The sequence below is a fragment of the Nannobrachium achirus genome, assembly GCF_963921795.1.
Source record: "Nannobrachium achirus genome assembly, chromosome: 8".
NCBI classification, from domain to species: Eukaryota; Metazoa; Chordata; class Actinopteri; order Myctophiformes; family Myctophidae; genus Nannobrachium; species Nannobrachium achirus.
In genome coordinates this window covers 42,899,923-42,925,984 of record NC_137817.1, presented here as the reverse complement: position 1 = coordinate 42,925,984, position 26,062 = coordinate 42,899,923, and the positions used below count along the sequence as shown (strand labels likewise).

The 26,062-nt window shown below is 42.5% G+C and overlaps 2 protein-coding genes across 2 annotated transcripts in view; one reads left to right on the top strand and one right to left on the bottom strand.

The window, feature by feature from the left end:
- ptgir (prostaglandin I2 receptor) overlaps positions 1-6,900 on the top strand; it is a gene marked incomplete at its 3' end in the record, with an annotated part of 39,836 nt that extends 32,936 nt beyond the window's left edge. Inside the window, exon 4 of the mRNA XM_080731900.1 lies at positions 6,613-6,900. Coding sequence (XP_080588026.1) covers positions 6,613-6,900 — 288 coding nt within the window. The remainder of the gene's footprint in view (positions 1-6,612) is intronic.
- Positions 6,901-12,659: 5,759 nt separating this feature from the next.
- On the bottom strand, positions 12,660-17,650 carry LOC308290124 (amino acid transporter heavy chain SLC3A2; the record flags this gene model as incomplete). The annotated part of the gene is made up of 7 exons (XM_080731899.1): positions 12,660-13,058; positions 14,826-14,933; positions 15,506-15,695; positions 16,014-16,069; positions 16,209-16,286; positions 16,642-16,784; positions 17,266-17,650. 7 exons carry the CDS (start codon positions 17,648-17,650, stop codon positions 12,660-12,662), a joined length of 1,359 nt encoding a protein of 452 aa, XP_080588025.1.
- Positions 17,651-26,062: the final 8,412 nt, after the last annotated feature.

Sequence of the window (26,062 nt, the reverse complement as noted above, 5' to 3'; positions counted from 1 at the left end):
TCACCTTCCTGTTCTCGAGCCCCCATCCCCCCACCCCTAACCCAACCCATTGTTACAACACCATGGACAGGACCGTCAGTGGTTCCCTTCTCCAGAACTCTCCTCGTTTGTGCGACTCATCACCTGGTACTTTCCCTCTAGAGTCTAAATGTAGGGTTGTGGTTTTGAGGGCATAGGGCAAACAGCCTGGGGTAAAAAAACAAAAAAAACACATTGGGCCATTATTTATGCAGGGCATGACCTCCAGTTATTCAAAGAGGGGCACATTTGAGAGCTAATAGGTTTTCTATCAGTAGTAAATCCTCATACTGAACCCCAACATAGTGTGGACCACTGTCCTGGCAGCCTGGGCTGGCACACAAGAGCACCGAAGTCTAACATCACTGCTGCTAGAGGGCGCTATCCCCCTGGGCCACAGTGTTATCTTGTGTGTGTGTGCGTGCGTGCGTGCGTGCGTGCGTGTGCGCGCGCGCGTGCGTGTGCGCGCGTGTGCGCGCGCACGTGCGTGCGTGCGTAAGAACTGTGTTCCATAAAATAATTGTACCACTCAGGCGATTTTACTCATATGGATATGAAGCATCAACTGATGGTGAAAAAGTACTAATTTATTCAAAGTGTACTCCCCCATGCATTACTCATATTACATTATTATTACACCTTATTTTTACTAGTTTTTATCATTACTCACCCTATACTACCCTATTACTAATTTTACAGCACTACTCTCACTAAAACATCTGTAGAGTTTACATAGTCTGAAATCATAACAATTTGCCTATCAATTGATGACACCTTGAGGGACAATTTCTCTATTCACTTATGTCTCCAATGAGGTCTTAAGCCTTTTCGCTATTCAGAATGCACATTTTCCATAGGCGGAGGTCTTTTTCAATCCTCTTTTCACTGGTAAGTGATCACAGCAGGACAAATTGGTAAGAGAAATGTGATGTTTTACACTGCATTTGTGAATTTTCAGAGGTTAGCTTACATTTGGTGGGTCAAGAGTAGCCACAATCATTGTAGTTTTGTGTCCACATCTGTTCCACAAGCGTTGGACAAGCATTTTGGGCGGATTTTTCCCCTGGACCCCCCCTGGGGTTGTTAGATGCTCGATGAGGCGTTAGGGTTACAGTATGTGGATATTTTCAATAATTTGTCTGAACCTCAGTCTCCACGGAGATTTACCTCCAGGATACCCTCGCCTTCTCTCTGTGCTGGACTGCCTCCACTCATCCACATAATAATCATCCCACTGTGAAACAGGATCAGGGATGAGGATATGAGATAAGGATAAGGATCCAAAATGGAAACTAATAGGCCACCGAGGACAGTGCATTACAAGGCCTGTTTCCTGATAGTTGGGGCGATCATCAGTCCCAAATGGTATCTAATATGTTATATATTCCCGTCAGATGCACATATACAGCAGACATACTGGGTCCATGTATAGCTATGGTTACATAATTGGATGTGTGTGTGGGTTTACGTGCCTGTGAGTGCATGCGTTTGTGTATGTGTGCACAACTTTGCATGCACCTCTTCCTGGCTTTACCGTACATTTGCGATGTCTGGTTTTATTTTCATAATTGTATGCAGAGGACCATACTGGAAATAAGTCCTGGACTTTATTGCTTTATCCCTGAATGTTTTTGGAATGCCATACCAACAGTGATTTAAAAGTCTGGCACCTATACTCTCCTTCAAAACCCAGGGTTCCCACGGTCAAGGAATTCTGGGAAATATTTTGAAATGAGAAACCAGGCGTGGAAAAGATTTGGAATCCATCAAATGCTTTGGAAAATGTTTGGATATACAGTACATTGGTTTTGGCTATTGATTCTGTTCATGAAAAACATGTCCCAAAACATGTCTAACATTAGGTGAAATACCTGTGGCCTAATGTATACAGGATGTCACACGACAAATAAATAGATCTATAAGCTGACAACGTGTTGCATCGTCATACATTGTTAGCTTGTTGATCTGTTCTTTTTGTCATGTGACACATTTCGTTCGAGTCCGTCTTGGGGCATTGGTAGCACACATGTGTAAGAGGCTAAGAGCCTCATTATTGGACCGTGTGGGCCTGTAAATCACCGGAAATGGTGAGAAATTATGTTTACTGTACATTTTTTATTACTTTTTGGGGTTATCCTTCAGACAGACAGAAAGACACACACACACACACTGACACTGGCCTGCACAAGAAGATGTTTCAGGCCTGTTTCTCAGCTATGCACAGATACAGAACATCACAGTGTCCCTGTTTAGGGAGAGACCTGACATGTTATCTGTCTCAGCCCCCACAGTCTGCAGTTCTTAAGGAGGTGACGGCCAGTGATTTGTCTCCCTCTGAGAAGGCTCTTGGGGTCTGTCTGGAGGACCATAAGAGGCAGGGTGGTATGGAATCTTACAAGCAGGAGTCAGCGTGGCAGTGACAGCTAGGGGCAGGACAGTAATGGCCAGGCCATAGGGCATACATGGGCAACTGGCGGCCCGGGGGCCACATGCGCCCCCCACCTTCACTTAATGCGGCCCTCGGGTTAATACCGGAATACTGATATTAATTTCAGCTGTTACAATTCCAAACATGACCTGCTTTAATTCCTTCAGTCTTTTTTTATGTCCAATGTATTTGTATTCAAGTTCATAATGTTAACATGAGTATATAATTCAACATGTTTGAAATTAAATCAAAATGTTACATTTCAGGATTCCAATTAAAAAATAACAGAAAAAAATTCAGGATTCCAATTCAAAAGAAGCAAAAAATAGCAGATCTACAAGCTCAAAACGCATCGCATGCGTTTTGAGCTTGTAGATCGGCTATTTTTTGCTTCTTTTGTATGAGATACTAGAATGACAAAGTAGGACGTAGCAATATGCATTGTGGCCCTCTGGAGTGAAGGTGGAAATATAGTGGCCCTCGCCATCATCAAAGTTGCCCACCCCTGCCATAGGGGTAGATGGGTGCGTGTCTCTTGTAAAGGTTTCTGGCAATGCCGGATGATGAGTAGCCCAGGGTGTGGGGTTACAGCACACACGCTGCAGAGAGACAAACTCATCTCTCAGTGTTTGTTAGTGCGGTTTGTCCCAGTGTGATTATCCCGGCAAGATGAATGGTTACCACTGACAGAAAATGGAATATAGCCGTACAATTGTAAGGCGTTACTCTCATGAGCAAGTAGTGATGCAATTTACTGTGGTTCATGTGTCGAGAAGTCAGAGTGCATTTCTGTGCCGTATAGTAAGAGGGAATGTGACACAGCTCATGAGCATTCTGAAGCTGAGCCATCAGGGCACATTTTGGGCAATAGTAAATGGCCCGCTAAGTTAAAATAACAAATTCCAATACATGATACATAATAGTACAAAATGTAAAGGACTACACTCAAATATGTGACATACAACTCAGAAGCAACTCAAACATCTGCACTTGATCATTACACAAGGCAATGAGTCATGATTTATGAATATTAGTTTGTCCTAGCTGGTGATTGTTGTCACTATTACCGACACCTCCTGAATCTAGGCATACTGTATGCCTCTAGCAGACAGCATCCTGGTGTCAGGGTTAGGGCTATGTTTAATTGCATTCTCCGTTCACAATTATTATAACACTTTTGTCATTTGCCTACATTTAGCCACTTTCATTTAGCCATGGCCTCCCTATTTCGGGCATGTCATTAAATTGTCAAAAATGAAGTTTCAAGCATTTTCTTTTTTTTTTAACTTTGTTTTTTTATTTTTGTATATATTAAACAGGTCAACTTGGGCAGCAGAGATACAGAAAATAAAAAATTACAATGCAACATTCTTTAAACACTCATTATGTTACGGTTCATACAGTCCCTGGGTGAGAGGTCTTATTCCTTCACCACTTCAGTCCGTTATAAAGTCCTCATTCCCCGTCCCAGCAACATGCTGGACAGGTCTCCAGATACAACGGTGGAATAGATAGTAAAATAAAACAAAGAAGTTGGGTAGATTGCGATGTACAAGGAAATAAACTAAAAACATGACATGGGTAGAAATATAACACACTCAAGTACACAGATTGTCTCACAGAATATCCAGAATATCCATTTTCATGTAAAGTATCCATTTTAGCCAGTATATATAAAACTTCTCCAAGCACAGCCTTACAGAAAAAGTAAGTTTTTCCATTTCATAAATGCTTCGTACAATGGCTGTCCACTCTTCCCTTGTTGGTGGTTCTTTGTCTAACCATTTTCTGGTTATTGCCTTCTTACCGGCTACCAGTTTCAAGCATTTCCAAATAAAATAGCTCTACAAGCTTACAAAGGGTCAATGCTTGTGCATTGGCTATTTTCACTATTAAGATGAAGTATAGGGGTTAAGTGGTCAAGACATTTCTAAATACATATCTGAAACATTACAGCAGTCACACGTGTATACGAAAGGCTAAGGGTGAATAACCGAGCTTGTACTATTTATTTTTGTAAGAAAGTACCCTAGCATCAGTGTTAGACAGTGTATGTATGGTGGGTCTATCCTGACTGTCACAACAGTTTAGAAGAGGAACTTGTGTAATTGAGCAAAGGGCTGCGCATGGAACAGATCTTTCCTGCCACATGTTTTATTGCATTGGGTTTGTGATGGTGTAACCCCATGCGCTGGTTGTGTGGTTGTGGGGGTGTGTGCCTGCGGGCGTGCATGGCATCCATGCGAACTTGTACAGTACTTGTTTTTTGTATTATTGGTAACATTAAATGGGGTGTGTGTAAGTGATGTTTTTGTACCAAAATAAATTGCATAGTTGTTTGCTCAGTTGCATGGTCTCTCCAGCTCTTTTGTAAACCGAAAATACATTTTCAGGTTGGGATACTAATGTTATCCAATCAGTAGAGAGAACCCCTGAAAGATCATCAGCTCAAGTGTTCCAGTTCCAATGTTGTCTGTTAACCTTTTTTGTTTCATCACTTCCAATTTCACTGTTTTCACCTGTATCCAGTCTCTCTCCTGAATGGATAAAATTGGTATCCTGGCCTGAAAATATATTTTCTGTTTACTTAAGAGGGGAGACCGCTGTTACTCAACAAACACTCATCACTGCTATTGGATTATAGAGCTAATGCACACTCATTTTAACAAAAATAACACGTACAGTGTTTTTACAATTGGCCTTCTATCAAATTTAGTTGTGAAATTCCATGGAATGTCCTTCAGTCTGGCAAATGACATAATAAGATCTTTAGCGGCATACAACATCTGCCAGTTGTTTTTTTTTGTTTGTTTGTTTTTTCCAGCGTTCCAGTTTTCTTTTGACACATCCATGCTTATGTTGTCTTGTGTTTTTGAAGTCATTTTGCTGTTTATTTCAGCATCTGCTTTGTGTTTAGTTGATGATATCACAAGCAGGACAGCACGATAATTGCAGGATGTGTGTGTGAGAAAGCCCATGCATGTGTGCGTGAGTGTAGACCATTTAAACCAGCTTGTTCCTTCTCAGAACCCGTTCTAACATTGATCTGGGCTGTAATGTTCCCACTATAGGGCTGAGCGATGTGGACAACATCTAATTATTGCGATTTATTTGACCATTGACCAAAAACCTTGATATTGATATTGTGACGATGATATTTGTATTGTAGCGATAATCTTATTTTTATTTTATTTTTATTTTTATTTTAGAAAATGTCTGAAAATAGTTGATACATATTTTTTTTTTTAAATAGGGCTTAAGTGATTAAAACCAGGAAAAGACAAACCACATAAGCTCTGATGCCTGACAGTGTGTCGCGGGTTCGAATCCCGATCCCGACGACCTTTGCTCTCTCTCCTGTTTTTTCCTGTCAATCTGTCCTATCAATTTAGGTTGATAAAAAAATCTTAAACAAAAACCTAGTCTCATAAAACGATATTGATAGATTGCTACATTCCCCAGCCTTAGTTCCCATCCAACCGTTCCAGTCCCACCCCACCCCACCTGACACCACCACCACCACCACCGCCGCTGCTACTGCCGCTGCTACTCTCACTCTGCATTTAGCTTATTAGTGTTCCTTCCCAGAGCCCTAGCAACAGGGAAACATTTACACCAACGTACAATATCAGTCAATCACGGCACGCCATTAATTAGGGCCCTGTTTGTTTGAATACTTCATGAAGGAAATAAGGCATTGTTGATAGAGGAGAGGATCGAGGTGGCGGAGAAGCTTCCTGGGCCAGCTGCTAATTCTCTCTCTCTCTCTCCCCTGAATGGTTGGCCCGCCAGATGCTTCTGTCTGGGGTAGCAGGCCTGTCTGGCTTCTCTGTAGGCCTGTCATACCTAAAAGGTTAATGGAGGAAATGGATGCGGTTTCACCGTCCAACACTTTCCCTCTCCCGTGTGTGTGTGTGTGTGTGTGTGCGTGTGTTAAACTTCTGCGTCTGTGGCTTGCCTAACATTAAGGAATAGCCAGCACTCCGATGTATTTTTTTTATTCCTAGATGCACGGACAGCGTACACGGACACGTTTCGTCGTCAAGCCTTCCTCGGCGCGTAGGGCTTGGCGCCGAAACGCGCCCGTTTAGGCTGTCTTGGTGAGCAAACTGCATTATCATCGTTTTCTACTGTGAGCCTCACTGAACCTGTCCCTCTTTCTCTAGATCGCCGGCTTTGTCAACGCGATGGAGCCGTCCCCCAACGACAAGGCCAACCTGACGGCGTTCCGCTTCTACGCCTTCAACCCCATCGTGGACCCGTGGGTCTTCATCATCTGCCGCAAGTCCGTGTTCCGCCACCTCTGGTCGCTGCTCTCCTGTCGCTTCAGCAGGAGCGCCGTGAAGACCAAGGCTCACCACGCCCTGTCCCTGCCGTCAGACATCTGTGTGCAGCAGAGCCCTATGCTCTCCACAGCTCTGCACTCCAGCGTGGACTCCAGCCTTCCTCTGTGACGAGGGTTAGCGGTCGAGACTCTGAGATGAATTGAGTGCGGAAGACTTTCATGACTTGCATTTGTACTTAAAACGAGACTGTCCAAACGCTCCGCTAGCCACCCCCAGATGTTTGTGTTGGTCCTTACACTCCAGGTGGTACATTGTTTGGGACCAAAGTGTTGGTTGGTGGGACACGTTTCAGGAAAATCCACCCATTTTTACATAATCTTGTGTGCAAAGTTGGCATCGTGACCTGAGTAACATAGAGGAACATTCATGACATTCATGGGATCGCCCCAATCCTTCCTCCAGGGAGCATGAATGCAACTCAGCAAGTTTCATGGTAATCTGTCCATTGCATTTCCAGATATCTTGTGTGCAATATTTGCCTGTAGGGGGTGCTGTAGGGGGCCCAGGAGAACGACACAGGACATTCCATGGCTATTCAGCCTGTATTTCCAAGATACTTTGTTTGGGACCAAAGTGGTGCGAGGACCGACAAACAGACTGACCGACATTGGCCTCCTAATAGAGCCCAGCCATTATAGTGTGGCTGAAAACGTTGGACCAAAAATGGACCAAGAATGGACCAAGAATGCATACTGACTGAGTAACATGGACAGTGGAACCGTCTTGTCACTAGACAATATAATGTATCCCAGGAAGAAAGCACTACCATAAGGTGTCAATATCAGCTCCTGCACTGAAAACAAGAAACAAACAGACACTTTCACAACAGAAATGACCTTGTCTGTGCTTATAAGCATGCCCTACAAAAGAACTTGCACTAGATCTTAAATTTGCTTTGGTCAATGGATAGCATTTCGGGTGTCCATTAAAGCTGCAATCCTTATCTTTTTACTAGTGAATACAACATTATTTTGACCAATAGAGTATGTCAATACAATATACTGTAACTAACACAAGTGTGGAGGTTGTAGTTATGCATGCACTCCTACAGAGAAATGTATATCCTCTGGTCGGGTAGGACCAATACTGGTTGTCAAGAGGTATTGCATGAAGCTCAAAATGCAATTTAACCTAACATTTTGGCGCTCGCAAGAGGGACCCAGGTTTGAATCTTCAGTAGGGCATGAAAGTTACTGATTGCAGCTTTAAACCCAAACCTAAGTATGATGTAATTAATTCATAGCTTGTACACATCAAACTGTATCATGTCTGCAAATAAAATATTCTGTAAAATTAGACTGTACTGTATTTACCAGGGCTATTAAGGCTTAATATATTATACCTTAACAATTTTGTTGTTTTTGTTGAGCGACGTGGTTGTGCCACAAAGTTCCTCCTCCTCCAAAGCACTTCCTGTATATTGCTTAAAAACACCATGTTTCATTGTAAATATTCTGACCCCTTTTTGCATGTGTGTGTGTATGCGTGTGTGCGTGCGTGCGTGCGTGCGTACGTGCGTGCGTGCGTGCGTGTGTGTGTGTGTGTGTGTGTGTGTGGTGGGGGCTGAGGTTTAAGAGAGGAAGCACACACAGTAGTCATAATAACTATCTTGTCAGCATACATTTCCTTCAATGTAGAGACATCATGTATTGCATGGAGATTTGGAACTATTCCTACAGTATATTATGTCTTAACAGATACAAATGCCTCTGTGAATGTTCTTGCATGAATATATGTTGAATTCCTGTTTTAGGGAGCCTGCATTTGGAAGAACTGCTGGAGAGGTCCTTGTAAGAACTACTGTATACTTACAAGGTCATTTTTGTTTTATTAGGCTTGCATTTTGATGTGGTATATTTGTGTATCGTGGCATCATGTTGTGTACGCTGAAAGTTGCTAAAAGAAAGAAAATGTGAATATGTATTATTACTCTTGTACACATAATCATCAACTCTGTAAAAAGAAACACAAGGACGCGCTTTAAGACAAGAAAGACGTTGCATGCTAGTGTTGGACAATGTGTCCATGTGTATGTTCTCAGAGACATGTTGCAAAATGTATGTTGATTGTATGAATGAACATTTAAACAGTACCGTGCTCCGTCTGAGTTCAGTTATTGTAACCTTCACTGTGCTTGAGCACATCGGGTGGGTGTTTACACAATATTTAAGCAAGAACAAGACAAGATAAACAGGAAAATGCTCTGTTTGAATTTAAACCCAGTTGTTTCTGGCCTTGCCATTGTCCATCTGGTCAGTAAGTATGTACTGTAAGTGTATGTAATAGTGGACCAGGAGAGGGACATGTCATATCTTAACCCCTAGCCAACATTCTAGTTGTGTGTGTCACTACTTGACGTCTGTAGCATATATAACCTAAAACATCTCTAGTTCCCCAAAATGTATGTGTTTGGCTATGGACACCCATTTGAGAAAAGGAATTTGCATCAGGTACCTCCATAAGATGAGATTTGTGAACATTTGTGGAAAATAGCTCCACACATTAAATAGGGCATACGTGTTTTAGGTGTTTAAACTGCTCCCAATCTTTGCTGGGGACCCCCAGGTCCCCTGTAACTATAATTGATCCTATAATATAAACTACATTCTTTCTGTTCCTGGAAAGTTAGCATGCTGAAATAGAAGCCTTGTTGCATAAGAAATTCTTCAGTAGACGGAAATGGTATCTTATAATGAGCATTAGTGTGGACCTATTACTGTATATGAAGATTTTATAAGCCTAGACTAGATACTATTGTACTTTAATAATGTTAGTGATAGGGCTTTGATTATTTATGTGGTTTTAGAGTGACATGCAAATACAGGTATGCTCAGTAAGGTGTGAATGTTGTTAGTGTGAATTGTGAAGGGTCAGTATTTCTTTCTCTCTGATAAAATTTGACAAGAATATATTGTGCAATATCGTACATTGCGAAATGAGGAATCAAGAGTTGGTCAAGAGGAAGACCTTAAAACATTGCCAAGTCAGTAGTTTTAGTAAGTGTAAGTAAGTACGTAGCCTCGTGTTTCCCATGGGTTCTGTTTTAAATGGTCTCAGGATGAAATAAAGGGTGGATAAATTGGCACAATCAAGTACTGCAAAACGTGAGAATACATCTTTGTGAACTAGAAGCAGTGCTCTTCCGAGCACAGGTCTCCACCAGGCCGTGCGTCCTGGTGGTGCTACTGTATAATAGGCCAATGTAAAAAGGGTGGCATATGTTCTTCACCTTAGATCTTTCATGGCAATCGGACGCTGCATGCATGATTTGAAGCATTGTGTTCCAAAAATGTGTTTTGCCAAAGTCTACCTAATGGTGGAGCTATAACAGGCCAATGTGAAAAAGGTAGCATTTGTTCCTTGACCTAGTGGGAATATGTGTGGCAAATTTCACGGTAATCGCAAGCTGCGTTGATGACTTGAGGCATTTTGTTCAAAAGCGGAGCAATCCTGCAAACTTTGGAAGCTAATATTAGCCAATCAGGATGGAATATGAAATATCAGACTGATCGGACTTGATCACATGACTATAGAGATACTGTGTACCGATTTGCGTGATTTTTGCATAAAATCTCAAGGAGTAATATCCAAAAATGTGTTTTACATATGTCGGCCCAAAGGTGGCGCTATAAAAGGCTGATGTGAAAAATGCAGGGCAAAGGTTTATCCTTAGCCTCTAGGGAGTGCGCTTACAAAGTTTGAAACTGATCGGTGGAGTTATAGGTAAAACCACGAATCGGCCTGTTATAGCGCCACCATGAGGCTGATTTAAAAAAAAAAAAGTTTGATCTCTTCCTCGGCCTAGTGGGAACGTGTGTGCGCGATTTCATGATAATTGCACTTTGCGTTTGTGATTTGAGGCATTTTGTTCAAAACGGCTCAATCCTACAAACTTTGGAAGCCAATCTTAGCCAATCAGGATGGAATATGCAAAATCGGACAGATCTGTGTCGATCACATGACTGTCGAGATACTGCCTACCGATTTGTAGGATTTTTGGACAAAATCTGTAAGAGTAGTGTACAGAAATGTGTTTTGCGAACATCGGCCACTAGGTGGCGCTAGAAAAGGCCCATTTGAAAAATTTAGGGCAGAGGTTCTAGATTGGCATCCAGGGAATGTGTGTGCTCACTTTGGCAGCGACCGTGCCAACGGCGACTGAGATTAGGTGCTCACAAACTGCGAGGACGCACGGACGGACGCACGGACGGACGGACGGACGCACGGACGGACGGACGGAGGGGAAAACATACTCTCCCCCATGCCTTCGGCTGGTGGAGACAATAATGTCAATACCACATGAATTCAACAACTGATCAATGATGGTAACACATCACTTTGTTAGGAGTAAGAGCAGAAGGGAGAAAACTCCCATCAAAGCAGGTGTTGCAGTAAGAGCGCCCCTGTGTGGTTAAAACATGTCACAACCATGCACACCATTAACCCTATGAAGTACTGTAGTTAGTACATAGGGTTAAAGGTACATACTGTAGGAGGGGTGTTTAATCAACCAACCAATTACATTATTACTTTTGCAATCTAATTGATTTAGTGATGTATCATACAAAAGGTTATTTAGGCTGCAACTTCACCAAAATGTGAACCCTTGTCTTTTTTTCCACATTATTTATATTGCAAGCTGTCAAACCAAAAATACCACACATTGAAAATGTTGGGAAGGAGCTTTGCCCATTATATTAGGAGCTACTGTACAGTAAGTAGCCTATGCTGACTTTGTGTGTAAACATATACAATTGATTTATCTCAATATCTTGTGTTAACTTATGTTACTGTCACCGCATGAAACAGAGCAGACTAGGAGTAGAGATATAACCAAGATTCAACATAAAAAGGTAGGATAGCCATCCGAGCTTAGACTGTCTGGGCACACATATTAATATAGGCCTCTAGTGTTTCTCAACGGTTACAGCACTGTGTGGCAGGTATGTCATAGTCATTGTGTCTGTATAATGGTATTTTGTCAATAAGGCTCTGGTCATTGTATCTCCATACCATGGCCAGTATAATTGATCTTAGTATCAAGTCGGTATACAGTATGGTAGACATGGTACTGGTAAGTCCAAGTCCCTGCAACATACTAGCTTCACACATAGAGGGTGTACTTGTACATCAAGCTGCCTCATGCTACAGAAACAGGAGATAGGCTGCTGCACATGGGCCTCATGGCTTCGCAAGGCTTACTTATCATGGTAGGTAAGGTTGGGTTGACTATCAGCCAATGGGGCAAAAAAGGGCAATTCTATTCTCATAGAAGAAATGGCAAGCTGTGGAATATTAATGTTAAGCATCCATGCTTAAAAAATAAAAACTTTTAACAAGCAAAATCACTTTGGCATATCATGTCAATATAATGTGCATGCACTTCATAATAACACATGGCACATCATAACACAAAGAACTCAAGTGTGCAATGCAGTCTGATTCATCGCCATTCAAGTGATTTATAATTGCAGTGACACCACAGTTGTGACAAATGGCAAGTTTATAATTCAGTCCATGTGGTGGTAGACTTCCTACTCGGGAATGTAATAATGTGTAATATATCTGTATAGGCTATATGTTTTTTGTTGTAATCTTGTTAACGGCAAACAGCTCATGACATCAGAAATCCAGTATCTCAAAATATTCTAATATTACATAAGACCACTCACAAAAAGGATTTATTGAGTTGCACAAATGACTATACCAACCCAACTTCACATAATACCGATTTTATTTTTTTCCTTGACAGTTGAATCTTTAGAATGTGATCCATTATTAAAATGTGTACATTTGTGTCTCACGCCTCGTACTGTCAGGGAACCGTTATTCAGCATCTGTTATCTCAACACGGAGCAACCTGTGCTCTAGGAGTAACTTCCCGCCTCAAACAGTTTAATGACTATTGCCTCTTGGGCTCGTACTGTCAGCGTGTCCAACGAGGTGGATCCCAAACGGTCCATCCCTGTGCTGGCCACAAACACCCCGCCTTCTGGGAGACTGGGTGCCCAGGCGGGGTCCAGGGTGTGGGGCGTGGAGCCCAAGTTGAGCAGAACCAGGAAATGGACGCAACCCCAGGAGCGCAGGAAGGCCAGAATGGGGGGAGACGAGAGGGGGGCGACGGTGGAGTTGGAGGACGTGGAGAGGCCCGTGGTGTTGAAGGGGAGAAACGTGAAACTGCCAGAGAGGAGGGCTTCCTCCCTGGCTCTGGAGCGACTGAGGGAGTGGAAGAGAGCCAGAGCAGAATACCTCGCCCTTTCCTGGTCCTGAAGGATGTAGGCAGAATGTAAATACAGACGCACTTAATAGCTCGTCTCCATTAGCTGTGGTGGCTAACCCGAGAACTGCAGGATATAAAATGATCCAGCCTGGTCTACCTCAAACGAACCCAACAAAACTGAATGACTGTTTTGTCCTCACCCTTTGCTTGCTTTGTCAATTATTGTACTAAAAAATATATTACCTTTTTTTTTTAGTTATTGACAGTAGGCTACAGAAATACAGAAAACATGACATTTAGTCATTCCATTATAACATAAAACCAGCAACAAAGATGAGATAATTCTGACTCAGTCACGTTCTTAAGACTAAAAATGCTACTGGCTGTGAGCCAGACAAGAGTAATCAACTAGACAGCTCTCATAACTTTTTTTACTTACCACATAGGAATTGGTTACCGGTATATTATCCTGCTGCTGTGACCAGTCCATTTTCACTGTTAGATTCTGTATGGCAGAAAAGCTTCATTTAGTCAATTTAAAAGTTTATAAAAAAAGAACAAGTCATTAACCACTTAAACCCTACCACATATAGTGGACTGGGATGACCCAACTAGAGGTCTGTAATTAGCCCACTACTTTTCCCCTCTACACCAAAAGCTCACAACATATCACATTTCCACGGAATGTTTGCTTACAATTTACAATTACAATTTAAGCATTTAGCGGACGCTCTTAATCCAGAGCGCCTTACAATAAGCAAGGTAATACATCAGTAAATCAACATAAACAATACATCAAATGGAAAGAAATAGTAGGCAAATCTAAGAAAAAACAGGTAGACCAATTCAGAGAACCTATTCAGTAAAAAAAATGCTATCTAAATTGATGGTAATTTGAGGGTAGGCCAGTGCTACGGTAAGTGCTATGGGCCAAGGTGAAGTCTGAATAGGTCAGTCTTCAGGCCACGGCGGAAGCTAAGGAGTGAGTCTGCAGTTCGAAGTGGGGAGTTTATTCCACAGTTTGGGGGCCAGGAGGGCGAGTGGATCGTTGTCCTGGGGTTTTTAGCGAAGGTTCTGTCAGCAACCCTGTGTTTGCTGATCTGAGTGCACGAGTGGGCTTACTAAGACATGCCCAGAATAGGGACGTTAGGGTTCTTGTGTTAAAGGACAACTTTGTTTTTTTACAACAAGGGTTCATATTTTAGAGAGTAATTAAAGAAAATAAAAGATGAGTATTAAAATGTTTTCTTTTACTGCTTTATATTGTTTTAGTGATTTTAGTATTTTGATTTCAGTGGGTGGGGGCATGCATGTGTACAAGTGGCTAAATATGTATTTTTAGACACAATAACCCAGCAATTTCTTTGTTACTATTTACACCAGCCACATCTGCCCATGCAACTTGGGAATGGGCTTATTGTGTCTAAAAAGACATATTTAGCCACTTGCATGCATGCCCCCCACCTGGAGGCATGCATGCAAATCAAAATCATTAAAATCAAAATAAAATGATAGAAAGAGTAAATGAAAACATTTTAACACTCATCTTTTCTTTTCTCTAATGACTATGAACCCTTGTTGTAAAAAAGAAAACTAAGTTGTCCTTTAAATCAATATAGTACAGCAACGATTCTCAACTATAATATCTTCTTTAAAACCTTGAAAAAATGTTTTCATTGTGATGGCGTTAAATATGAACTTTAAAGTATACCAGGTTAGTTCCATGGCTCCATGCCTGAAAATGCACGCAGCCCACACAGTGTGGTTGCCTTCAAGACTTCCAAGTGGGCCCTGAACCACGGTAATACAGTACCTGTGTAGGCGTGAGCTCTTCTCCATATTGGACTGCAGGTGATCCTGGTAGAGTCATTAACAACACTAGCAGTAGTTTCTGCAGATCATGGGAAGCTTTACCACCAACCTGCCAAGCACACAATTCATACAAGGCTTGTCAATAAACCAAAAATATATCAAAACACATAGAACCAATGATGACCGCTCAACTCATGTAGGTTAATCGAATAATCGAGAAGCAGGTTATCAATAAACACGATTATTAGTAGTCCGATTAACCACATACTGTAGCACTGTATGATACCTTTGCTGTACAATGGTGTGCAAAAAGAGTGAAAATAGCTGATCTACAAGCTCACACCGTGTCCCACCAAGACACGTTTATAGATCGTTTATCGATTTTTGCTAATTGACCTCCATTTGTGTGTAAAACAGGAACTCAGGGTTTGTCTCCTCCACTTTTAGTCCACCTCCTCCTGGCTGCGTCAGTGTTACAAGGCATTGTAGAATCTGTCTAACAAGTTTGGAGATCTGACAGGCTATTTTCATAATTCTGCACAAGGCTGTTGCGTTATTCAATAAATCTAAATAGTGTAGAAAACAAATCGATAGTTCTAGCCCTGAATAAAAGTATGTGATTATCCCTATGGACCAAAAGTATATAGGCCTAGGAGTCCCCATGGAGAGACAACAGCTTACAGTCCAACTGGGCCATATATCTCCTTTAGATGTCTGCAGGTGTGTCTCAACAGCAGCAGCAACTTCCTGTGCAGATAGGATGTGGGGCTTGGGTGGCAGGATGGCTCTCATGACCACCTCCACCAGTGTGGTGTTGCTGGTGGCGTTGAGAGCAGGCAGAACGTCCCCTGTCTGCTTAACCACCACTATTCTGAGAAGACATTGGAAATACATAACTTCAATTAGATTTACATGAGGTATGCCTGTGTGGGGCCATGTAGGGCTGGGAAATAATACTTCAAATCCAATCTCACGATTATTTCTAACTTGATTATGATTAACTACAAGCCCACGTCGCTTCACATTGCAACACGTTGTAGATCAACAATTTTCTACATTTTCATACAACGAGGCAAAGACAGGTTTATATAAAACATTATATAGATGTTTTCATGTTGAGAAAAAAAAAGAAAACTGATCGGCTTTGATATGTTTTCAGTTAATTGCCCTGCGTTCATCCATACATTACCTTTCATCATCTTGGATGCTGAACTCGTTGATCACAAGTCTCCAGTCCATTAGAACCTGAAAGACAAACGGTTTTTAATTGTGAAATAATTATTTAGGAAAATGTTTATTTCCTTCTATATACACTATCACTATCTCATTCAGTGTCAAGGTGAATTACACAACTGAAGATTTGCAGCCACCATGGACTTCTCACCTGTTCTGAATAGGCTGCATCCGTGTCACAGACTGAAAACCCTGCAATGCCCTGCTCCAGCCAGAACCGAAGTGCATACTGTCAAATGAACACACACCATTTGGTCTTTTAGCAGACGTTCCTATCCAGAGTGACTTAACAGTGCAAGATCAGAGAAAATAGCATGAACCCTCGTCAACAAAAGACAGCGTCCAATTGTTAATGTAACAAGAAAATCATCTGTTTTACCTGCACCGTGTCTGAGCGTTCTGAAGGCACATCGGTGTGATTTCCTACAGCATCCTGAGTTCCAAATAGATCTAGCTGACAGAGGTCTAACACTATTTTGAGCCCTGTGAATCAGTCAAATTACCAGTTAAAACGTACACACACGCACATGGGTGAGCCAGACAACAGCATACGATGTCAGAAGGTGAGGCCTCTACGTACCTACTTTGTTGCTCTCTGTGACCAGATGCTGGATCTCAGGCAATGTCCCTACTCTTTCATCGATCACTTTGAGTTCTGGAGGGGACACTCCCTTATGAAATAGACCCTCCAGGATTAGGGCCCCTATTCCCAGGGACTTCAGATAGCCTAGATGATCACACACCACTAGAATCACACCAAACAGAAATTGCATTCATTGAAGGAGCAAAGTGATATTCTTCGTTAACTTAAAAGTGTTAAATAGCTTTATAATATCATAGTAATCAAAGTTGTAGAGTGGTTGTTCAGTAACTGGGGGAAAATGCATTTTACAGTTGGGATACCAGATCTATCCAGTCAGTAGAGAGAACTTGTACATTACAGGATACGGGGGTTGAGATGACACAATCTGATATGATTTTTGTGTTATTTCCTCTTCTGATTGGATGACATTTGTAACCCACGTGATTTTGTGTTTACTAAAGAACTAGAGTGACGGGAAGACCCCTGTAGCTGAACCAACACTATAATGAATGATTACTATCCCGTGTAGATTTGGTGTGTTATTCTTCACAGCTAATGCCAATTGTGTATTATTGCGTCTAATAACTCAACTGGGCCTGGAGCAACATCAAAGCTATTCATTTACCACTGATCCCGCCTGATCCGTCATTTTGGGCATCAAGAAACAGGGCAGGTTGTAGTTGGTAGAAAAGGGATTTCTGCCACCACTGCAGAGGCAAAGCGATCGGCTTTGGGCTTTTCACAATGATGGCTATGGAGGTGCCGAGCATGGCCAGCCACAGCAGCCAGAAGAGCAACACCAGGCGCGAGCGAATCTTCCTCCATCTTGGACCTCCTGCTTCGAGCTCCAGCTCCTCCTTGGACAGGGGCTTCCATCGAACGGGTTCTGAGTCGGGCTCCTCCGGGATCAGCAGTGGGGCTGACTCTGCACCACCCACACTGACCGACAGGCCGGGGCCTGCGCTCGCTGTCACACTGCCATAACCTGGGTCTCCGGCGTTCAGGGGCATTTTGTGTGGCTACGGACAGACAGACCTTCATTATTGATTCCATGGGGGAAATGCAGTCACCAGAGGCAACACAGCAGAGCAGTTACACACAGTAGAGTAAGAAAAGTAAGGGATCAGGGGTAGAATGTCACCCCCCCCAGTAGCCCCAGGTACACATAAATATTACATTTAATTAGCCTATGACACTACATCCAAATATTCCACCCAGATTATTTTTCTTCTTCTTTTGAAACGTTGTCTTTATATTTATATAAATGAATGAATGTAGAAATATGTGCAGGATGTAATTTACATACAGATGTGAGGGGACTTCATTTAATTGACTAAAATATATTTTATTTAAAAAGTTCTGTGTGCCAGTGATCAGCCTCCCCTGTGCCAATGTTGGCAGTGGGCACCCATGCTGCCTTAGGTTGCCTACCCCTAGTTTACAATAGGCCTATAAATCTCTGTCTTCACAGTATCCTGGCCCAGTTAAAGCACAATCTAGCAAGCCTGCACTGCAGGACAAAAACAGTCACACATTGACCATACTGTCCTATCATTCTCACTCCTGTGAGTCCTGTCACTCTCACTCCCCATTTTGTTTGACTCAGTTCCCTCTGATAGATATTGTAAAAATAAAATAGAAGATTGTAGTAATGATATTATGCAATGCAATCTCTATCTATCTATCTAGTAGCTATGATCCAGAAGGCATTTGACACCGTCGATCATTCTATTCTGATTGAAAAACTCAAAGCTATTGGTCTTGATAGCACAGCAGTGAGATGGATGCACTCTTACTTGGTGGGGAGGGAACAGATGGTGGAAGTCAACGGAACCCTGTCCCCCCCCCCTCCCAGTAAACTGTGGAGTACCTCAAGGGAGTATACTAGGACCACTGTTGTTCTTAATATACGTAAACGACATGTCATCTGCTTGTGACTGCAATCTGTTTCTGTTCGCGGATGACTCGGCTCTCCTAGTCTCAGGCAGAGACATTTTGCAGGTTGAAAAGGCCCTTAACTGTGAACTTAACAAGATCTGCACCTGGCTCAATGACAACAGACTCTCAATTCACCTAGTCAAAACTGAATGTATCCTCTTTGGATCTAGTCAGAAACTTAGCCTAGTTGAGAACTTCACAATTAAAGTAGGTGACACTGTGATAGAAAGAAAAAACCACATCTGCTACCTGGGTTGCATCCTGGAGGCTAACCTATCCAGTGAAAAAATGACCACCAAGGTAATCAATAAAGTCAATCAACGAATTCGCTTCTTGCAAAGAGTTGCCCCACTGATCAATATTAAATCCCGAAAGACACTAGGAGGTGCTCTTATTGGGCCCCTCATTGATTACGGAGTCCTTGTCTGGTATCGCGACGCCCCAGCTGCCTTAAAGCTAAAGCTCCAAACAGCCCAAAACAAACTAATTAGGGTTGTGCTTGGTCTCCCTCCTCTGACCCACCTTACCGAGCATCACCACGAAAGCGTGGGGTGGCTCAAAGTAGCTGACAGAGTACAGCATCTTGCAATGGGCCTGGTGTACAAGATACACTACACCTCCAAGATTCCCATGTACCTGACAAACTACTTCTTAAAGGTCAAGGATGTTCACGATCATAACACCAGAGGCAGCTCCACTAATCATCATCAGCGTAGATTTAACACTAAACAAGGCGCTAACTCGTTCTCCTGCTATACCATCAACATGTGGAACGCCCTTCCACAAGCCCTAAAGGAGAGCAAATCCCTAGCCTCCTTCAAAATTGGTATGAAAAGTCACCTTCAGACAGCAGCTACCCGTGACTTGTAAACAGACTAAGCCCCCATGCTCCCCCCCCCCCCTTTTTCTTTGTATTCTGCCTTTTGTATTTGATGTTATGCTTTTGAAACTGATATTATCCTAGATAAAGTACTATGTTCTATCCGTCTGTCTTTCAATGTTATATGAGATACTTAAAGTGTGGTTCCTGTGGAAATAAGCCTCGGCTTTCTAGGATCTCCTTTTAGTTGACCTTGTACCAGTGATTTGTACTGTCATGAAACTGTACTTTTTTCTATTGCAAACTTCTAATAAATTCTTCAATCAATCAATCAATATGATCTTTACTTGCAGAGGTACAAATAAAAGAGGTTATCTGGCGCCCACTGCTGGCGGAATTGAAAACAACATTCTGACAGTAGTGAGAAAATGATAGGCAATACAAAGGCGTGCTTGATTATTGATAGTCAAGTCTACGTGTCTGCGCGATACGGGTCCCGTATATTGATGCATGACAACTGCACGCAACCCCACACAGTTCCACTTCCAACAGGCACACCCGCAGCCACCATAGATACACATTGATTAATACTTATTATTTAAAAGCTTTCTCTCGGCTAATTATTCTTAAACTGTTACCGTATTATTGACGCTGTTTTTGGCGACCTCGACCTCAGGTTGCTCCATAATGAATGCTGCTATCAGCCTCTTTCCACAGCTGACCTGGGCTGATATATTAACAACTTGGCGACCAGCAGAGTGTTGGGGGAACAACTTTCCCTTCAACCAAACCTCTCTCCCTCAACGAGAGAGTGTTTTTTACTGGTGATTCAGTCAGAGTGTATGAAAGGGTGCGCTCGTTTTATTGTCCACGACATTGCAAGCGGCGCGAAGGCCAGCGGACCTTGGTCCTGCTCTTCGCCCCCGAGCGCCGCAGGCGCGAGTGGCCGCGAAGAGCGGGCCAGGGCCGCGCGGCCGGCGGAGCGCCGCGCGAGTTACGAAGCCGTGGTGAATGCAATCGTTATATTATGCCCAGGCCGTAAGGCCTGGGCAAGCCCACGATAAACGCCCGCGCAGTCCGGTGCGCATTTCCGAACGCACCCTTTCCCCAAACTCGGACTGAAACACCAGTAAAAAACACCATCCCCTCCCTCAACCTGGGCTGAAGGCCTGAAGCATGCACTAGCAGGTGTTTGAAATTATACAATTAACTGGCTCACGGTCACTCCGTCTGGGAACCCTGTCAGCCTCCCCTTAATTCTATGGAACCGAACCAAATACTGTAATGTTACTGTTACTGTTAGCCTATGTATGGCGTATCATGGGTGAATTTAGACCTCCATAAAGGAACCCACAAAGGCCATGGCATCCACTGTGAGAACCACTGGAAATCTGGAATAAGGTAAGATGAGACACCTTTTACATTTGTATTATCACAGACAGAAAAAAATTGCCTACAACGTTTGATTAAATAACGAAACTTTACAATAGTAGGTGAGAGTGGGGTAAACTGAGACACCGGGTAAACTGAGACACCCCCTGTATCTAGGCAATGGAACACATTTGTGGTCATGTGAACATTATATTTAATATATCAAGCCCCTTGAATTTCCCCCTAGCCATGAAGGATAGTGCTGTGGAAAACATGCTTTTTCACAAAAATTTTTTTGCATGTAAAAGTAAATTTTCTTGCTGTCAAGATAATCAGCTGTTGAGGGAGAACATTTTATATAATACATGTTGATGAATTACCAACTTATACAACCATGTGATAGATGCTAGCTGAAGATTACCTAGCCCTAGAATGTCTCCAATATTCGGTCGAATGATACTCCGTATATTCCCTCAGATCTGGAGCCATAGAACGCTCCCATGTCGCGGCGGTTAGCACGAAATCTCCGCGGCACTAAAGTGCTGCGCGCTTCTTGTGTACTCACCCAATAATTAATTCCTCAGCCTGGGAGAAAGATATTGTCCTGTAGTGTCATATCCATTTGAAAGTTATGGCTGAAAACGTGTACTTTGTAAAATATCTCCACTTATCTCGAGCCAACACGGACGACTTACACGACCGGGCGAGGGGCTCGGAATGACTGCTGGACTGAATATATCAAAACTTCCTTTGGGAAGCACAAAACGTACGGGGCACACAATTGACAGGTGCTTGTGATTGACGTGGGGTGACTAATCGCACCACCTGCGTGATTGCGTGCCCCGTACTTTTGTGCTTCCAAAAGGAAGTTTTGATATATTCAGTCCAGCAGTCATTCCGGGCCCCTCGCCCGGTCGTGTCAGTCGTCCGTGTTGGCTCGTGATAAGTGGAGATATTTTACAAAGTACACGTTTTCAGCCAGAACTTTCAAATGGATATGACACTATAGGACAATGTCTTTCTCCCAGGCTGAGGAATTAATTATTGGGTGAGTACACAAGTAGCGCGCAGCACTTTAGTGCCGCGCAGATTAGTTGCTAACCGCCGCGCCATGGGAGCGTTCTATGGCTCCAGATCTGAGGGAATATACGGAGTATCATTCGACCGAATATTGGAGACATTCTAGGGCTAAAGATTACCCTGAATGGATAAGAGATGTCCTTTTCAACAAAATGTGTCTGTGGGGTAAAGTGATACAATAATTTGCTTCGGGGGAAAGCAAGACACTATCTCACATTACCCATATGATAGACAGGGAGAAAGCTGTACAAACCTGATTAAAGTAACCAAACTTTTCTCAATTGATTCTTGTGTATTTCTCCCTGTAGAATCAATTTCCGCAATATACATTTTTGTATTGTATTGGCTCTTCTGGTGCCAGAACAGCGCACCTAGCAGCCAATCATAGGAACTTTCAGTTCCGTGTTGCTTCATTTTAAATCGGTACAACCAAAGATATTTAATTAATGAAGATAGCTCATCCTCATTGGATCCACTAGAGTGCGACATGGTACACAAATCCTACAAATAGACTCCTAAGTGGGCGCCGGCTCTGACTGCAAATCTCGCGCACGTCCTGTTTACTGGTGCTATAGATCCCGCGAGAGTGTGTTGCTGGGACAGCTAAAGAGCAATAATAAAATTGATTTTCTCAGTTGTTGTGTCGCTGAAAAAAGCCACTTTAGTACGACAATTTTGTTAATATTATGTGGCTTGTGATGATCTGGTCCAATATTTAGTTCAGTGACTATAGCTTCTGAACTATTATTTTGCTCTGTGTTCACGTTAGCTCTCCCATTGTAAATGAATAGACTCCAAACATGCTTCCGCCTCCTAAAAATGTACCTACGTCACACAGAAACGGGAAGTACAGGTCTTTTGCACACTCTTGCTATCGCCCTCTTTGGTACAACTACACCCCTGATACCAACACGTGATAATAACTTCCACGTTGATATAGCCTACTTTTTACTATGTTCCCCTACTCCCCCCAACGTGATCAGATCAGAAGCAGTAAAATCACTTCACACAGGGACACACACACACACACACACACACACACACACACACACACACACACACACACACACACACACACACACACACACAAACAAACACTGGTTGCTGTTAGCCTCGTAAACCAGTGGCAGTCTCTCTTCCTGCCTTCATTCGAATGCGAAGGATTCTCGAAGGATCCTCTGCAGATTCGAACTGAAGATGGGAGGAGTCAGTTTACTAGGCTAGGTTGCTGTAGTTCATTCACTGTGTATGTACCCTTGCAAATGTACTTGGCAATACCCTGGCTGCTGTAATGTTAAGATCAACCACTTGGAACAGCATAGTTTTGGATTTCTTAAGACATGGGGTGGCTCATCATCATAAGCCTAACTTAGACTTAATCAACCCCCTCCGTGAGCCAGACTCTGGAGTCTGGATGTCATTTGGAACATCTCACAGGCTGTGTGCCACTTGGCTCAGTCAGTCCTCCTGAAAGTCCTAGTGGGTCACACTCTGTCATTAATGACAGAGTGAGCCGATCTATTGAGGATAAATGTCCAGAGCTATTTGACATGAGCCCTGGCTTGTCTTATTCTGACCTAAGGTCGCAGTTTACCATGAGAAATGTCACATTTTTACAGTCTATGGGTTGGTTCCCTTGACACATAACTGTGACATCACAGGTGATATCACCAATATAAAAGTCCATATATGGGTATTCCCCAGAATCCCTTTTATGCCCATATATGAAGATCCCTGATGTCATCGATATATATCACTGGCCAGATGGCCAAGACATGGCCCATATCTGTGTGGCTGGTTCAGATAGGGATCTCCATGTATGGGCATACAATATATTGTATGTTGTGATGTCATGGGAACCACTCTAACAGAATCCCTTTTATGCCCATATATGGAGATCCCTGATGTCATCAATATTAAGCCAACAGGACTTCATATGGGAATGCCCATATATGGAGGAAGACAGGGATCTCCATGTATGGGCATAAAAGCGATGTACTATATACAGTACATGGACTGGTCCGATATACATCACTGGCCAGATGGCCCTGAGGCATCTTACTAGTACAGTATAAAATACAGTATACTAGGCTAGCCTTTTTACCCAATGGCTTGACTTAACCCGTTGCCCCCCAGATTGTTTTCAAAGACGTACAGTATGTACGGTGCCTTTGGACAAGATCTCTCTAAATCACTGGTTCTCAAGCACATTCCCAAAAAAGCTAAGATTTTCTAAGTAATTTCATTAATAAATACAAGAGAAATATAAGAAGTTCCATAATGTCTAAGAAGTAGTGAAAATAGCCGGTATAAACTATACAAGTCTTTTTACTCAATGGCTCGACTTAACCCGTTCCCCCCAGATTGTTTTTGGTGCCTTTGAACAAGCTTCTCTCTAAATGGTGGTAATTTGGGTCATTGTATTATAGGATGAATGAAGGAAAAACACATTGTTGCATTTTAACAGACATGTCAAGCAATGCACAATAAGGCAGTCAGGGCAACGCCTACAGTATATAGTCGGCATAATATAACGTTTAAACACATGCACATCAAATAACTCACCAGAAAAAGCAACAGCTCCTTTTACTGTCTCTTTCCTTCCTCTCAGGTCCTTCTTTCTTATTTTCCCCGTGTCCACTTTCCACTTTCACTACGTCTATTCTAATGTCACCCAGAGATGGTTATTTGAGGTATCTTGCTTCTCTTAGTGGCTGGGATTGAGAAGGTGAGAAGGGACATGCTGTCCAATGACTGCTTTGCTGGATCAATTAATACAGAGGTGCCGAGTCTCACCACAGCCTGGCAACGCATTCTACAAGACCCATGACCTCCAGTGGACAAGCCTGCTTTCCAGGTCTTGGCAAGGCTGCAAGGAAATGTGACTGCATCTCATTTGTTATTGCCACTTTTAATATCGTTGACAGACAGTACATCGAGGAATTATGCAGTTTGTAGATTTTTTTCTATCACATTTTAATGTCTCGATCCCAGACGTCTCACAGTTTTTGTCACTGTACACTTTGAAAATGAAATCCTGCTATACAGTTACAATTTTTAGAATAATATTTCCATCTCTCTTTTAAACATTTTTGTATTTAGCTTTTTTAACACCCTATACAAGTGTTTAGAAACGAGCAAAAACTACTATAATTGTCAAGAAAACAATATACCATGGTCATTACCTTTCCATGTCAGAAAGGGTAAAATCATTGTATTTTATACAGAGAGCATCTTCTGTCCCAAAAAAAGAAAAAACATCAAATAGTCCACAAGGTTGCACAAACCTGTTAGTCAGTTTTATGTGCAGAGACATGACATCGGCTCCAGCTCAGTGCGGTTCAACATCACACTTCCTCTCTAAACGGTATGTTTAATGAGGTGTGTGTGTGTGTGTGTGTGTGTGTGTGTGTGTGTGTGTGTGTGTGTGTGTGTGTGTGTGTGTGTGTGTGTGTGTGTGTGTGTGTGTGTGTGTGTGTGTGTGTGTGTGTGTGTGTGTGTGTGTGTGTGTGTGTGTGTGTGTTTTCTACCTCCCTCTCTGGTCTATCTTTATGGCATACATTCTGCTGTATAGCTTGCATAGCATGCCACTGCTATCTATAGTATATCCCTTTAGTTCCATCACAGGACTTATCCTTTCACAGAACTCATTGTTTACTGTCAGATACTGTGCTGTCAGTCTTTCTGGCATGCTGCACGTGTGATGTAGGCCTACATATGGAGCTCATAACTTTTACACTTAGAAGTAATATAATAGAAGTAATATTTTGGTGTCACATAGATTTGATTTGATTTTCCTTCTCTTTCTATAGGGCTGTAATAACATTTTGTTTTGTGACTGAGCTGCCTTGAACAGAAGTCAGAAGCCTTTATCTATGGGTTTCTATCTGCCTACCCAAGTACCCAGGCACTGTAAGGTCAGTGAAAACACTTAAAATTACAGTTTTGGAAGCCGTAACCCCCTTGTTCTCACTGCATGACTGTTATTTTCCTTTTAAAAAAACAAAGTGCTGATTACAGTTGATGTCCATGTTGTGCGAGAAAATATTACACCAAGAATACTTTCCCGGCTAAATGCCACCTCAACTCTACTGCTTTTCTTTTCTCCATCAGTCTCTGGTTTCTCAGCTGAAGAGTTGAGTCCCTTTAGTTCAAGATGGTCAACATGGAGATATGTGGTGAAGCCAGAGTTTTGGTGTCCATGGCAACGACT